We start from the raw sequence: 14,159 nt of genomic DNA, 5'->3' as shown, positions 1-14,159 counted from the left end.
CCAAAGTGCTTACTAGTTAACCAGTTCAAGCTGTTTCTGAAATAGCGAGGCAAGATGTTCACTGGTTAATTAGTGAAGACAGAAAGGCACACTACTCAAATAGTTAAACACTTTGTGTGCCTTGCTATTAACTATTAACAAACTTGAGTGTTTGGTATTTCTCTAGTAAATGACAAATACCCACTAGTTGGGAGTATTTTGCCTTTACTATTAGTTATTATGAAACTATTTCAAGTCAAACTACTCACAGATACAGAATGAGGTGGGGAAGACCATGCTGAAGTTTCCTTTTGGCTCTCCAGCAAAAACTCTGGCAAAAATTTGTGAAAAAGAGCAAAAAGATTTGCATGGTTAACATGGTTCAAAACAAATCTCAGACCTCCCTGAATTGGATGGAATCTTGTCTTCCCTCAAGACAACAATGTTCAAATATAAAATCTATGGCTATCTAGGCTTGTGAGAATAACCTAGGAGTACCCCAAGGTTCAGTCATTATTTCGTCTATAAATGACCTGGCAAGTTGCTGTCAATAAATAAAAGCCATTTGGGGTCGCCTCCGCCTTGGCCTTTCTGGAAGCATTTATACAAGCACAACTTTAGATAGATTATCACTACTAATAATTGTTTTTAGACAATTATTCCATATTACTAGCAATATTTAGTATCTAAGTCTAAGATATCTAACTACTGAATTTTCCTGCCTCCTGGTTACCTTGTGTTGTTGAGGATCCCTCTGCTGTCGATTGTGGTAGGCCTACAGATGTTGATGATGGGAGTCCATCACCTGCAGGCTGAACTGTGGTGTCCTCAGCAACATCCACCTCAACCGTCTCAACATCGAAATCTATTGATATTGTAACATAAGTATCAGAACAGCCTTTTAGGTGACACAGCATTAAGTAATCAAGATGTAAATAGACAACCTAAACTAATCTTTTATGTTCTGTATTACGAATTGATTATATGTGATAGTGTCACAACTATGAACCAACATGATGATTAACGTTAGCGTTCGTTAGCGGTCGCAAATGAGACCGTCCTAACTGTTAGAACTATCTAACATTAATTACCTGGGTTTGTGTCATCTTGATGATGGAAGCCAACGTCGATGCCACCGTCCTCAGAAGTGGCCAGGGGACGATGGCCCAGCATTTCATCTATGGCCTTTAAGTATTTGAACGTAGCAGGGTCGGAGTCACTGGTTCGATTTTGGCTTTTGGCCATATAGTATTGCTTTTTTAACGTTTTCCACCTAGAGCGGACTTGTTCTACTGTCCTGAGGGGGAAACCGGTGTCCCAGCTAACAATTTCTGGTTAGAAGAACGTTTTTAGAACGTTTTTTTCCTGGTTAGGAAAACGTTGCCTGAAAGTTGCGAAAGTTGCCACAAGGTTCCCCAGGAAAGTTTTCTTGACGAAAACACAACGTTTTTTTCTGGTTGTTTATTTTGGTTAGCAGAACGTTCTCCTACCCTTTAGGGAACTTTACTATATTTGGTTGCATTAACGTTCCCCTAACCTCCCAGCAACAAAGTGTAAAGGGGGAAAAAATATGTAGAATTATCGTGACATCGAGGCATGGCTCCTACACTTGCCGTCTGCGGCGACAGCCTATCTGCAACCTGGGAGAGCGAACATCTCTGATGACATTGTAGGCTACCACACGCATGCAAATTCACTTACCATTAGCTGCTTGCTGAACTGCGACGAATACGGCTTGTTACTATCTTAGTGTCAGCTAAGTATTTAAATGCAGTTAGGTCTAATACTTTCTTGTCTACGGTGTCTTTTCCTATAATAAACGATTAGTCAGATCAAAACATAAGCAGAGCACACTGTTTCAACATTCAAAACAGGCTGTTTTTATTGCATCGTATGCCATTAAAAGTCCTCGGTCCAGAATTATGATGGATTTTGGTTTATTTTGTTTTAAATTGGGACTGGGAATTGTGGGATAGGCTGAGTGAACAGCACAGTAACATGCTATAACTTGGACTACGTGTTAATAAAACAATTCTCCCCCGGGAACATTGTGCTGTTTAAGATGCAGTCTCAACGTTTGAGGAAGAATTCATTGGAGTCCTCATCATCATATTTTCATAACAAATAAAGCTTTAAAAACATGAATGCATTTCAGGTGCCACTCTAATCGATTATGGATTAATCCAAAACTATTCGTCAGATTAGTTAGCATGAAATCGTTGTGTGCCTGCCTGGGACTATGGCTAGCTAGCTCTTCCACCCGGTTTACCCTGTACAGTGTTTTTTAAAAGCCTGTTGGACTTAATGGAACAAGTGCATGGAGATGTGAAGAATGTGATCGATACCATACAGCCAGCCTACGTGAGTAACTTTATCTCTGTGTTATCCAAATGTCTTAAAGTTAGCGAGGTTGAGTCTGCTAAAACACCAACACCCCAGAACTCACGGACCCGAGATGGAAGTTTCTCAACCTAGCTTCGCTGGCCCCTTTAGCTGATGGGCTGGCTCTGGTCGGCCGAATATCAATCCAACAGAGGGGGAAAGAATAGAATAGGGCTATATGTCGATTTTGCAACAAATTATTCCGACTTTGCAGTATGGCTGCTGGCCATAGAAACTCTGGGGCGATTTTCATCAATCAACCCCACGCACATAACCAGAGAATACCGATATGGTTATACAAATAAAATACCTAAAAACAACTAAGTAGCAACGTTGTGTGAAAAGAGAAATGCAACCAGAATATAACGTTTTTTTCTTTAGTTGTAATAACGTTCGGGAAACTTTGATAACCTGGAGCTAACGTTCTCTCCAGGGTATTAGAAGGTTACTGATAAACTAACCACAGGAGAACCAGCGGCTAACGTTATTTGCTTGCTGGGATTCAACCAGAATATAACGTTTTTTTCTTTAGTTGTAAAAACGTTAGGGGAACGTTATTTGTTTTGACAACCTGGAGATAACGTTCTCTAAACGTTATTAGTAGGTTGCTGAAAAACGAACCATAGGGGAACCAAAAGCTAACGTTAGTGAAAGTTAGCAGAACGTTAATTGTTTGCTGGGGTCCTTTAATCTGTTCGCTACAAAACGAAACAAATCAGCGTTGCGGTGCTTCTTCCCATCTAAACTCCTTACTATATTTAGCTCAGACATCACTGAGACGCAGAAGTCTGTCTCCTCATCTGTCCAGTAATGCGATGACTTTGCTGCTGCCATTTTAAATTGTACCGCTTGTGTTTACGTTGGTCTTATCGTTGAGTTACTTCTGAGACCGCGCCTGTGCATATACACTAATCCAGCGCGAACTTTATGGGCGCTGCCATCTTGAATATCGCCATTACTGCGTGCCTGCGAGTGTGACGAGTGACACTTGCCTGTGCTTTTCAACGAAAGCATCCTGTCAGAGAATGTCTCACAAGAGATCCCGCTCATGAAAGAAAATGTCAGGTGAAAGGGAACATTGGATCAATGATGTCAGACTGTGCCAAAACGTACCAATGAAGGTAATTTATTAACAACATAAGGTATTAAGAGGTGTATTAATGACAGCTAACCTCTGCAACAGCCGCCTATGGAACCAACGGGCTAATTTCTTAGCAGCCAGTCACGCAGTAATGGCGATTTTGTGTTACTTCCGTGTTTCGCTGGATTAGTGTATAGTCGGCTGCTGTCAGAAACCGGGATAAGGTGTATACATGGCACAGTATTCCGGTTTCTCTGGGAGCACATCACTTAGCATAACCGGAATACTCGTAACCGGGATAAGGGCTTATCCGGGGTTCCGAAATCGGGGTATGATGTTTACATGTGCAAATACAAAACTGGGATACTTCAAAACCCTGATCGTAACCGGGATACTAAAGTGCATGTAAACGCAGTCTCTGACTAGAGATAGCAATAACACACAAGCCCACCAAATTTGGTTCATTTTTGTGAATGTACAGTATGTGTCAACCACAACAGACAACACAACAGAGTGTGCTTAAGCCTTTTTTAATCATTGTCTAATATTAAGGAAAGTTTAAGATCTATGACCAAGGTGTTGTCACACACACACATTGCAAATAAGTTGCAGGATTGTGGTGCCTTCTCTCATCCTCAAGTTGGGTTATCATCTGTTGACCTCCTTACCACCACCAGAGAGGCATTGGGGATGGGTGAGAGAGTGTGTGGGGGGTAGAGGCATGCAAATGAGGGGGGGGGGGGCATGGGGCTAAGATAGAGAGAGAGAGACAGAAAGAGAAAGCGGGAGGGTAGAGGCAGAAGGGGCAAGGGGGAGGGTGTGTGTGTGCGTAACTCTCTGGGAAGCTTGCGCGTGTGTTAATGTGTGTGTGCTTGAATGTGGTTCTGTGTGTGTAACGGGCGACATGAAGGCACGGATGAGGAAGGATCGTAACTGAGAGGCATCTTCTTATGAAAACCTAAATAACTCACTTTCTGTTAATGTGCACGGTTAAAGTCAAAATTGTAGGTTAAAATGAGTATTAGTATTTGTAAACTCGTCTCATAATATTTTAGGTAAAACTATGTGTCAACCACGATCATTAATGTGCTATTGAGACACACAATCAACACCAAATCAAACAACATAAAACATTTTATGTGTCTGTCACTACAAACACACTAATAATAGGTATTGGTAGCTCAATAGCGTTAAACTTTGAGATGTTTGGTTAATGTAAGTAGAACGCTCCATTGACTTTAATGGGATTTCTCATTTTCTCATCTTACATGTTTGGGGGCACTACACATCCAAATAAATGCCATTAATGGCCCACAAGCTGTGCAGTCTCCATAGGTTAACATGGCAAAAACTTGAAAGCTTGCCAGGCCTCGCTTGCCTAGTTAAGGGTTGCTAAGCCACGACTGGCCTGTGGCGGTTTTCGGACTTGGCTTTGGAAGGGTCAATTCAAACATGCTGTGGAATAAATAGATTTAACGGACCTCCAAATGTTGGGAAAGCCCATTCATGTGATTGGAACTTTCTGCAGCACTCTGAAGAGCCATGTAATAAACTGAAGTATATGCTGTTTGTAGGTGCAGATCGTTTCTATGACAATATCGAAGACATGATTGGGTATCCACCATTTCCTGTCCTTAAGTACTGTTGGCTGTTTATCACACCATTGATATGTGGGGTAAGTGATCCCCTTTTTTATTACATTCTATTCTTTTCACATTGAAATGTATTGTTAATCTTTGTGAGTATTTTTACCTCCGCCAAGGAGGTTATGTTTTCATCAGGGACTGGTGTTTGTTTGTCTGTCTGTTGTTTGTTTGTTTGTTTGTTTGTTTGTTTGTTTGTTTGCTTGTCTGTCTGTCTGTCTGTCTGTCTGTCTGTCTGTCTGTCTGTTAGCAAGATAACTTAAAAAGTAATGGATGGATTTTCAGGGAAGGTCAGACGTCAAGGAAGAAACGATTACATTTTGGGAGTGATCCGTAGCCGTCGGGATTCCGGATCCATTTATGTGTTTCGCTTAAACACAAGAAATAAGATCTACCTGAAACAGATACTGGCGTTGCCGGCAGTGTTTCTCCACCCACTCACTGAAGGCTGGATCCTTGTCAGCTTGATGCTTTGTCACTGTTGCCGGATTGATGGCTGGGAAGAGCATGGTGATGACCTTGCTGATGACTTCCTCTGCATCAGTGACTGCATCTATGATTCTGATTGGCTCTCCCTTCAACTTCAGCCGACTGTAGCGCCCTGCCACCGTGTCCAGCACAGGCGCAACTGAAGTGGTCCAAGCCTCCGCAAGCTGTGGGTGTTTCTCTGCAGCTTTTCTGATCTCTGCCATGGAATTGCACCTCTTCAGCACATTTTCCATGTCCTCTACCTCTCCTAAGTAGCCTGGTTAGCCAAACTACACAGAAATGTATAGTCTGGGGTCGGACCATTCACAGAGTTGAAGCCTGTGGGTGGGATGACCAGTTGTCTTTCAAACTGCCTCTGCACGTAATACGCCGCCAGCATTTCTGACCAATCTTAGCCGGTCGGCAAAACGGCAAATACATCCTTCTTTAAAACGAATGACTTGAGTGCTTCTTTCTGCTCAAACTTCAAAGAAAAGCCCTTCTAACTCTTCCAAAGCCGATTCAAACGAGCGCGCTTCGTTAGCCTCATCCATCTTTTGTTTTTCTCTATGGTTGTGCGATACGGTCTCAAACCCAACTCTTTGAACGAGGACGCATGGTCCAGCCCCCTGGCGTCTTATCGGAAGCCGAAGGTGAGCTAAGGCGGGCTCAAGGACTCCGTACACAGATAGAGCGTTCTGATTGGCTAGGCTGAACTCGAGCCTAGCGCAGGCTTGGCCTCAACAGTGCGACCCTAGACCATCCCGCTAGGCAAAGATATTTTTGGCCGCTAGGGTGCCTCTAGATTTCTAAAAGCACAGTTCTGCAGGGCGATGTTTAGTATAGCCATCACCCTCTCTACTGGGTTCTGCCAGCTCTGGCCTGGAGCTACCCTGCAGGCAATGACCATGTCCAGTTGTAGCATCCTAAATATTGCTATCAGACTGAGCTGAACTTTTACCAGTAGGCTGCGATTCTCCGTTCCACCATCACTGTATGTCACATGGATCGGTTTCCATCCTGCAGGGTTTTCCTGTGCCAGCCTTACTGTTGCTGCTGCATTTCTGTATGCTGTAGATTTTTGGAAGACGGAGGACTCCTGCACCACAATCTTTACCTTGCCACTGTACCATGAACCCTCTGGCTGACTAGGAAAATTGGGTTGCATGAATACTGTGGATGTGATGGATCCCTTGCTCGTAATATCATGGTCCATTGCTGCCAGTTGGCTAGTTGAAGGCGTGATTGAGTGGCGACCACGGACACTAATAGACACAGGCTCCCCTGGTTCTCCAACCGGGATCTTGCTTGGCCTTATCGTCGATGAACAAGACAAATGTCTCTGAACACAGCTCATACCTGCGTAAACACAAGAACTTGAAAAGTGCAGCACAGAAGTGTGCATCAGGGTGAGATGCTTCGTTCAAAGCATGAAGTGAAGTTCAAGGCCGCCAGGTGTAGGGATTCTGTGGTGCAAACTGCAATCTCGCAAGGGCTTTGCTGGGCACCCTGGTTCCTTCAGGACATTTTGACTTAACCTGTTCTATGAGATCCTCCAGCGACAACCACTGTGAAAGGTGGGCAGTGCCATGTCTCCGATCATCTGCTGCAGTGACTTCATTGACTGCTTCTTCCATCTTAGAGAAGAATTCCTCAAAGTTGTCACCAGGACGACCACTATTAAGGGTGTGCAGGTCAACAATAATGCCAGGCTCTCCTTGGAGAGCCACTTGGATGCGCTGGTTCATGAGAGGATTCGATGGAGCTGAAGAATCAAGGGAGATTTCCTGATAGATAGCTTCTACAATGCTTGGTGTCACCCTTGCTATGTTTGCTACCCTCCTCTTGAATTCATTCTTAATGCACCTGGTGTAGTACTTGGGAAGAGCTGGCTGCAGAGAACTGACAACTCGAGTGGTCTGGGTAAGCTGCTCATCCTGTGTTCTGGTCCTTTCCACTTTCCACAAAAAGATGATGCCAGTCTTGGTGCCCCCAGGTTGGTATTTCAGCACATGGACAGGTACAGACAGCTGGATTCTGTTGATAAAATCATATCTGTGCCATGAACTTGCAAACGGTTCCTTCAGGTGTTCTGTCTCATCCAGGAGTACAGGCGTTAGAGTAACTGTCTGACACATAACATTGTCCAGCAACTGGAACCTTGTAGCCACCTCTTGTAAGCTTGTGTGGTCTGCCACGGAAATGTTCTCACTTAGAACTCTGACAGGTGTACTAGACTGTGATTTGCATGTGTAGCATTTCCCTTCCTTTCCAGGTACCCAGCATGGTTCTGAAGGCAGGTGGCTTGACTGAAAATGTATTCCTTCAGTACTCTCCAAGCATTCGTTGAGGACATGTATGGTCGGTCACACAAAGACAACAGGACTTGGGAGTGACTGTTCAGAATGGCAGCACACATGGGTTGCTCCTTAACTTTCTTTTTCTTCACTTCATTGTATCCTTCAAAGCTCCAGTATGATGGAACAGGAATCACACATCTTTCGTGGTGAGACGCATCACGTATCACAGTATGCTGATTTGTGATGTACCAAAGGAATTTGTTAGCGTCTAAAACATATATAAATAGAAAATGGTGTCAGTTAATTACATTGCATGTAAATGCAATGTACTGTTATCACTGTTCTTCTTCTTATTATTATATCTTCCAACCAAAATCAACGATCAAAGGCTCTAAAACCACTGAACCGTTTGACGTCATTCAAACACTCCTACATAGGTCTTGTAAGGTAGATTTGTTCTATGATTTTTCAAATGTGTGAACTTTATACTTTTTGAGATATTTACGATAAAAGAAATTAAAATTCCCATAGAGTTTACATTGAGACCCTTTGGCTGCAAAGATTAATTGTTACGTCAGTGCGCAGCTGTCAGTAATCAAGGATCTCTGATCCAAAGCCATGCCACCGCTGCGGCGCTGAACCAGGCTACGTGAATGTTATGTTACGTCTAAGCTGTAACAGCTGCAGCTGCTGTAAACCAGGACGTTATCGTCTTGTCTCCTGTTAGGCTACTCCTTACTTGATTTGTTTATATCGTTACAGTAGCCTAACCGGTTTGCTCTCGGTAACGTTATCAACAGCTAAAGACAATCTAACCTAACGTCAACGTAAACACTGTATTTAGCTAACGACAACCAAACTTGCTCCAGGCTAACGTTTAACGTCGGGGTAGGCTGCAAGGCGAACAGGGCTTACACAAGGGCTTTTAGCCATCTCGACAGAGCAGCGTTTTAAGTGAAGTCCAACCTGATAGACAGGCCTACTAGTCGCTTATTGTACATTCCTATTGGGACAATCACACTGACACACCTGGAAACGGTTTCGAAGAACATACTAGCTCATCCTGTAATATGTGTAGCCCACATAAAATATCCTACTGTAAGCTAACGTTACATTTGCTAGATATCCTACCTGTTGCTGCATCATCGTTGATTGGCGTTGTTTGAGATTGTTTTCCGTATTCCAATGGTGTCTATAGCCTACTTTTAACCTGCCTTAGTGTAGTTATGAAGGCTATGTAAGTTATCCCAGTGTTTCTCAACCTTTTTTCAGTCGCGGCACCCTTTACATGATTGAAAAATCTCAAGGCACCCCAAACTTTTAAAAAAAAACTCATAGGCAGGCGCGCGCGCGCGCACACACACACACACACACACACACACACAGGAGTGTGACTTACAGTACTTACACTCAGTGAGAGACTTGGGCCTGCAAGGATGAATACAGCTGCTCTATTCTCGCAGGAATGAATGACAGACACACTAGCTCCTGGTCCACAGCTCTAGGACGCTCTCTGTACTTGAATCCGAACGTGAGGTAGCATAATTGTCATCATACTGACGTTTCTCAAGCCGTTTTCAGACAGACGTGTTTTTCGCAATGTTCACGCCACAGACTTTTTACTTTTTTTTTTTTGTGCTGTCTGAATTCTTATGTCCGTATATCTGCTACCGGAACTTTTCCTACTGCTGACCTAGTAATTTGGCCGTAATGTTGCCACCACAGCATGTGAATGCAATCGCGTAAAAATTCTGCACTTGTCAGTGATGATCGAGGAAAGTAGGCTATTACGTGTATAAAGCGCCCTAATGCCACTTAACAGTTTTGCATCTTTCTAACACGCTGCTGGTAATGCAGCAAGGTTATAGCCTCCTCCATACTCCCGGTGTAAAAACTACAGTACACTCTTCCGCATGCACAGCAGACAGCGCGGCCGCATTTGTCAATATCTGCCCAGCAAAACAAAGTCCTTGCTGACGGTCTCTACCTCCTTCACTGAATAACCACACGATGAAGAGAGGATGACGTTGAGGGCACATGTTCAGATATTGTTTTCAAAAACCTGGCCATGTTGCTAATTAACCGCTACACAATAACGCTATGACTTGACAACTCATTAGATATCGCACGCAGTAAACAAAAGTAACCAATTTATAGACGTCATACAGGCTACGGATTGCAGCTTCAGGGTTAGAAAAAAATATCTATTTTCTCTGATGTGTCCGCAATTTACTTATCTGCGTGATAAAGCTAGAGGAAAGATTCCGAAATTATGCCCTTTTTTCCCTTAATTTGATTAGCCTAGTCAGACACGTTTCTGCGGCACCCCTGAGGAGGCCTCACGGCACCCCAGGGTGCCGCGGCACCCCGGTTGAGAAACACTGAGTTATCCTACCAGCCGTTTCACTGTAGGCTACTTACATCAGCTCTTGCAACTCGTTTGAAGTTGGCAACTTCATTTCAGTTTTTTAAATTCTAATAAATGAAGAGTTATTTTCCAAAATAGCCTATATCCACAATTTTGATGCATTTTCATAAATCACTTTTTAAATGTGACTTTCCAAGTTGGAATTGTAATTGGGTAATTGTTATTTATCTATTCTTCAGTTTAGCCTAGTTGTCTTTTTAACACAGCTAGCAACCTTTTTGCATTTACATACAATGGTAATTCCTTCCATGGAATTACATTTTCTAGTTTAATATTAAAGTTACTAAATATTTTAATTTAACTATTTTCTAAATACAGTATACACAAAAAGTGGACTGAATAGAATACAAGAAACAGTTATATTCAATAAATCTAAATCTATATTATCTATAACAAAATAAATAATAGTATCAGTAATAAAACGATTAATATAGTGTGTATGCATGCACATGCTCATGATATAGATACCATAAATAAGGCTACTGTAATAGCCTATAGTTCACTTACCGTCAGCAGATATGAGCCTTGGTTCGTGCTCTCTGGAATTGAAAAGCCCACTCCCTGGGCCCGCAGCATGTCCAGGATGTTGTTAGTGAACTCTTCCTTCTTATTCAGTGCAGTTTTCGGGAGGGGCAAATGTGTTAGTTGCTGGGCACGAAACAGTGCATCGAAAGCAGATGGAGGCCTGCTAACGGCGCGATTCTGGCTCTGGGGCGCATGTAAACGCTAAATATTTGAATTGAAATAAAGACATGACGCCACTGACAAGGGAACCAAGCTGCTGATTGGCCGCAGATAGGCCTACGACATCGCTGGCAAGCTTTGTCCAGATGTCGGCTCAGTCATTTTTGCCAGCAGCAGCTATACTGTAAATGTGCATTGGCAGCTTTTGACCTCTTCAAGAACTTTCCTGACCGCACAATTTTGGTAGGCGTTGTATTGTTGCACGTACAAATTAACGATACATTGCACATGTCTGTCATTGTGAACGCTACGAATTAAAGATGGTAGCTTGAATGAGGGATAACAATGGTTAAGCTACTCTCCTTCACGTCAGTAGGCCTACTGTGCTGCTATGCATGTTCCTGCCACCTACTGGTGAAGTGCCTTCGTTATCAGTGCCTTAAGTGACGACAACGATTGTCTATGTGAACAACCGACTGAGCAGAATTGCTAAGTGGCAAAAATTTTCGGGAGGATTCCTCAAGCTCATAATATTAATTTGGGTCGCACATAAATTCACAGGATCGGTCGGCAACCGGAATCTTTTTTTTTTTTTTTTTTTTTTAATGCCTTATGGATGTCAGGAAAGCATATTTGATACAAGTAATGCCTCTTTATCTCATTTGTAATTACAAAAAATAGCCTGCTAATTTGTTATTATTATTACTAGTACTTTAATGATGATCACATAATGATACTCAATTCCTCTTTGTTCATTTAGGCCACTCTTTGCTATAATATGGTAACAACGTCAGTGTCTTTGCCATGGGGTCGTGGTTTGGCTTACATCCTCATGCTTACTCCCATGCTTTGCATCCCAGCCTTCATCTTAGTGGCTCTTTTAAAGGTGAGTCATGTGCACCATTTGTACTCCTAACATTGTTGTTAAAGGGGTTTATAATACATGCCAAAAGCTCATGAATTCCCTGAACGTCACCATGTGCCATTGTTTGACATTAGGAATTTAGTTTTTCATTTTCAACTATTATTTTATTCCAAAAGAATGTTTGTATTTACCTGATACTATTAGTACCTCTTTCCATACACTATTATGTTCCAGACTTCTGAAGACCAACTCACACCATCCAGTGACTTGCGGCAGATAAGACCACACAAAGCTCGGCTTACACTCTTTGGTTTAGTCATCAATGGTTGGCAAAAACCCCAAGCAATGTCCTATGCCTTTACAACCAACAGAATCTGAAGATGTTGATGACAAGCCTACTCTTCTTCAAGCTGAGCAAACCTTGATACTTTACGTCCATATCTGTTATCATTTCATATCATGCCAGGAAAGTGATTAGGGCCCGAGCAACCAAAGTGGAAGGATTTCTGGAAGGATTACAGATTTCTTTTTTTTTTTTTTTCATCAGTAATTTTGTGTCAACAATTCCCAGGACACCAAAAGACTGGGGTGCATGAATATTGGTGGGCATATAGCCCCACAAGGGCCCTCAGTGACATAAGGGGGTGCTGGGGAGTCCCTGTGTGATGCCCGAGGCCAAGCCTTTGTCCACTAGTGAATTATGCATGAATTATGAACCACTTCAAAAAAGGTGAAGTACTGCAGAAAATGACAAACTACTTTTACTATAACCTTCTGTGTCCTGGCAGGCTACTAAATAATTTGTCGATCCATCCCTAACAAACGTAATGTAGCCTAAGCTACAACGGAAATCTCTTTCAGTGATTTCACCGACACGGACATGACAGCCTGTCCTGCATTAATGTGCACAGCCTGTTTTGCTTACAAAATTATAAACTGTAACCTAACTCCAGTAGCTAACACTCTCCGGAACATTTCTAGCGGTAATCATAGGCATTGATGGATTTGCGAGATCACGCAAAACAAACTCAATATCTCGCAAAAGAAAGTCAAGATGTCGCAAAATAAACTCGATATCTCGCAAAGAAACTCGGGATCTCGCAAAACAAAGTCAAGATCTCGCAAAAGAAACTCGAGATCTCGCAAAGCCAAACTCAAGATCTCGCAAATCTAGTCAGTGTTTGTCCACAGTACATACCTTTTCTCAGGTTTTTTTCCCCCCTTCATGTCACCTCCAGGGCTCTGTACCACAGTAAAGGATTCAGAGTAAAAAAGGAAAACTTGAAAACAGGTCAAATGTTCAATTCCATCGACTTAAGTGCAATCTTTTTGATAGAATGAACTGCAGTGATGGCGCCGTAATGGTACCGTGAATACTCCAGAGAGAGCAGCCAAAACATCCTTCTTGACAAATGCTTAATCACTATTTACTGTTTCTGTTTTCTGTTAAGGTTATATATTGCACTATTAACATCATGCGCAACAGATGCTAAACATCTAAAATTCTAGTTTCTCTTTGTCGTAAACAAAATCAAAGCATGCTCAGGTCATGTGAATGACTAGGCCCCATTGCTCATCTATCAATATTTGGACAAAGCCAACTGGGCGATTTGATTGGTTGCTGAGTTTTCATACGGGCATAGACCTATGGCTAAACCACGCCCCCGAACGCAACGAGCCAATCACAGTGGGCATATAGCTACAATACACTCGGACATTCTCGGCTTCCACGTCCATTGAAATGCATTGCAGTTAGTCAGTTTTCATTCGTTTTTATATGTTTTTTCTTGACATTTTAAGTTTTAAATTGTAAAACGGTGTGCATGGGGTACATGCAACCCCGACACAATGTATCCCAAGAAGCTGGGCGACCGTGTGTATTTTTTACTCTTTCCTAAGCCACATTTCAACCGAGATAAGCGTCTGCTCTGGATAAGACAGTAGACCTCAACACCTAATAAACGTGGATAACATGAATACGTTTTTTCAAGTCAACAACGTGTTTGAACGCTATGTTCAACACCTCTTTAACCAAGGTTAGGTCAATGTTAGCTAACATTAGGCAACGTTAACGAAAACGTTAGCTTCTAGGTGCGTTGTACATGTCGCTATTAGGTGCTTTCACACTACAGCACTCCAGCAATTAACCCGTCGTTTGGGGGGTTAATAATAGCAGAGACAACACATGACGATGTTCAAAAATCCACAAAACTTGCAGTCATTTAACGTTGACTAGCAAGGAATGCAACCAGTTGTCATAGGCTGTCCTCCAGCGATAAAACAAAGCATGAACTCATGAGCGTCTGTCCTAGCTTTCACATGATCACAT

At 42.5% G+C, this 14,159-nt stretch overlaps 1 protein-coding gene across 1 annotated transcript in view; it reads left to right on the top strand.

The window, feature by feature from the left end:
* LOC134061738 (sodium- and chloride-dependent GABA transporter 2-like) overlaps positions 1-13,538 on the top strand; it is a 36,324-nt gene extending 22,786 nt beyond the window's left edge. Inside the window, exons 14-16 of the mRNA XM_062517495.1 lie at positions 5,017-5,117; positions 11,726-11,851; positions 12,065-13,538. Of these exons, the coding sequence (XP_062373479.1) occupies positions 5,017-5,117; positions 11,726-11,851; positions 12,065-12,208 (371 nt within the window). The 3' untranslated portion in view covers positions 12,209-13,538. The remainder of the gene's footprint in view (positions 1-5,016; positions 5,118-11,725; positions 11,852-12,064) is intronic.
* Positions 13,539-14,159: the final 621 nt, after the last annotated feature.

Source organism: Sardina pilchardus, chromosome 17, assembly GCF_963854185.1.
Source record: "Sardina pilchardus chromosome 17, fSarPil1.1, whole genome shotgun sequence".
Taxonomy (NCBI): domain Eukaryota; kingdom Metazoa; phylum Chordata; class Actinopteri; order Clupeiformes; family Clupeidae; genus Sardina; species Sardina pilchardus.
This window is presented reverse-complemented; position numbering and strand designations above follow the sequence as displayed.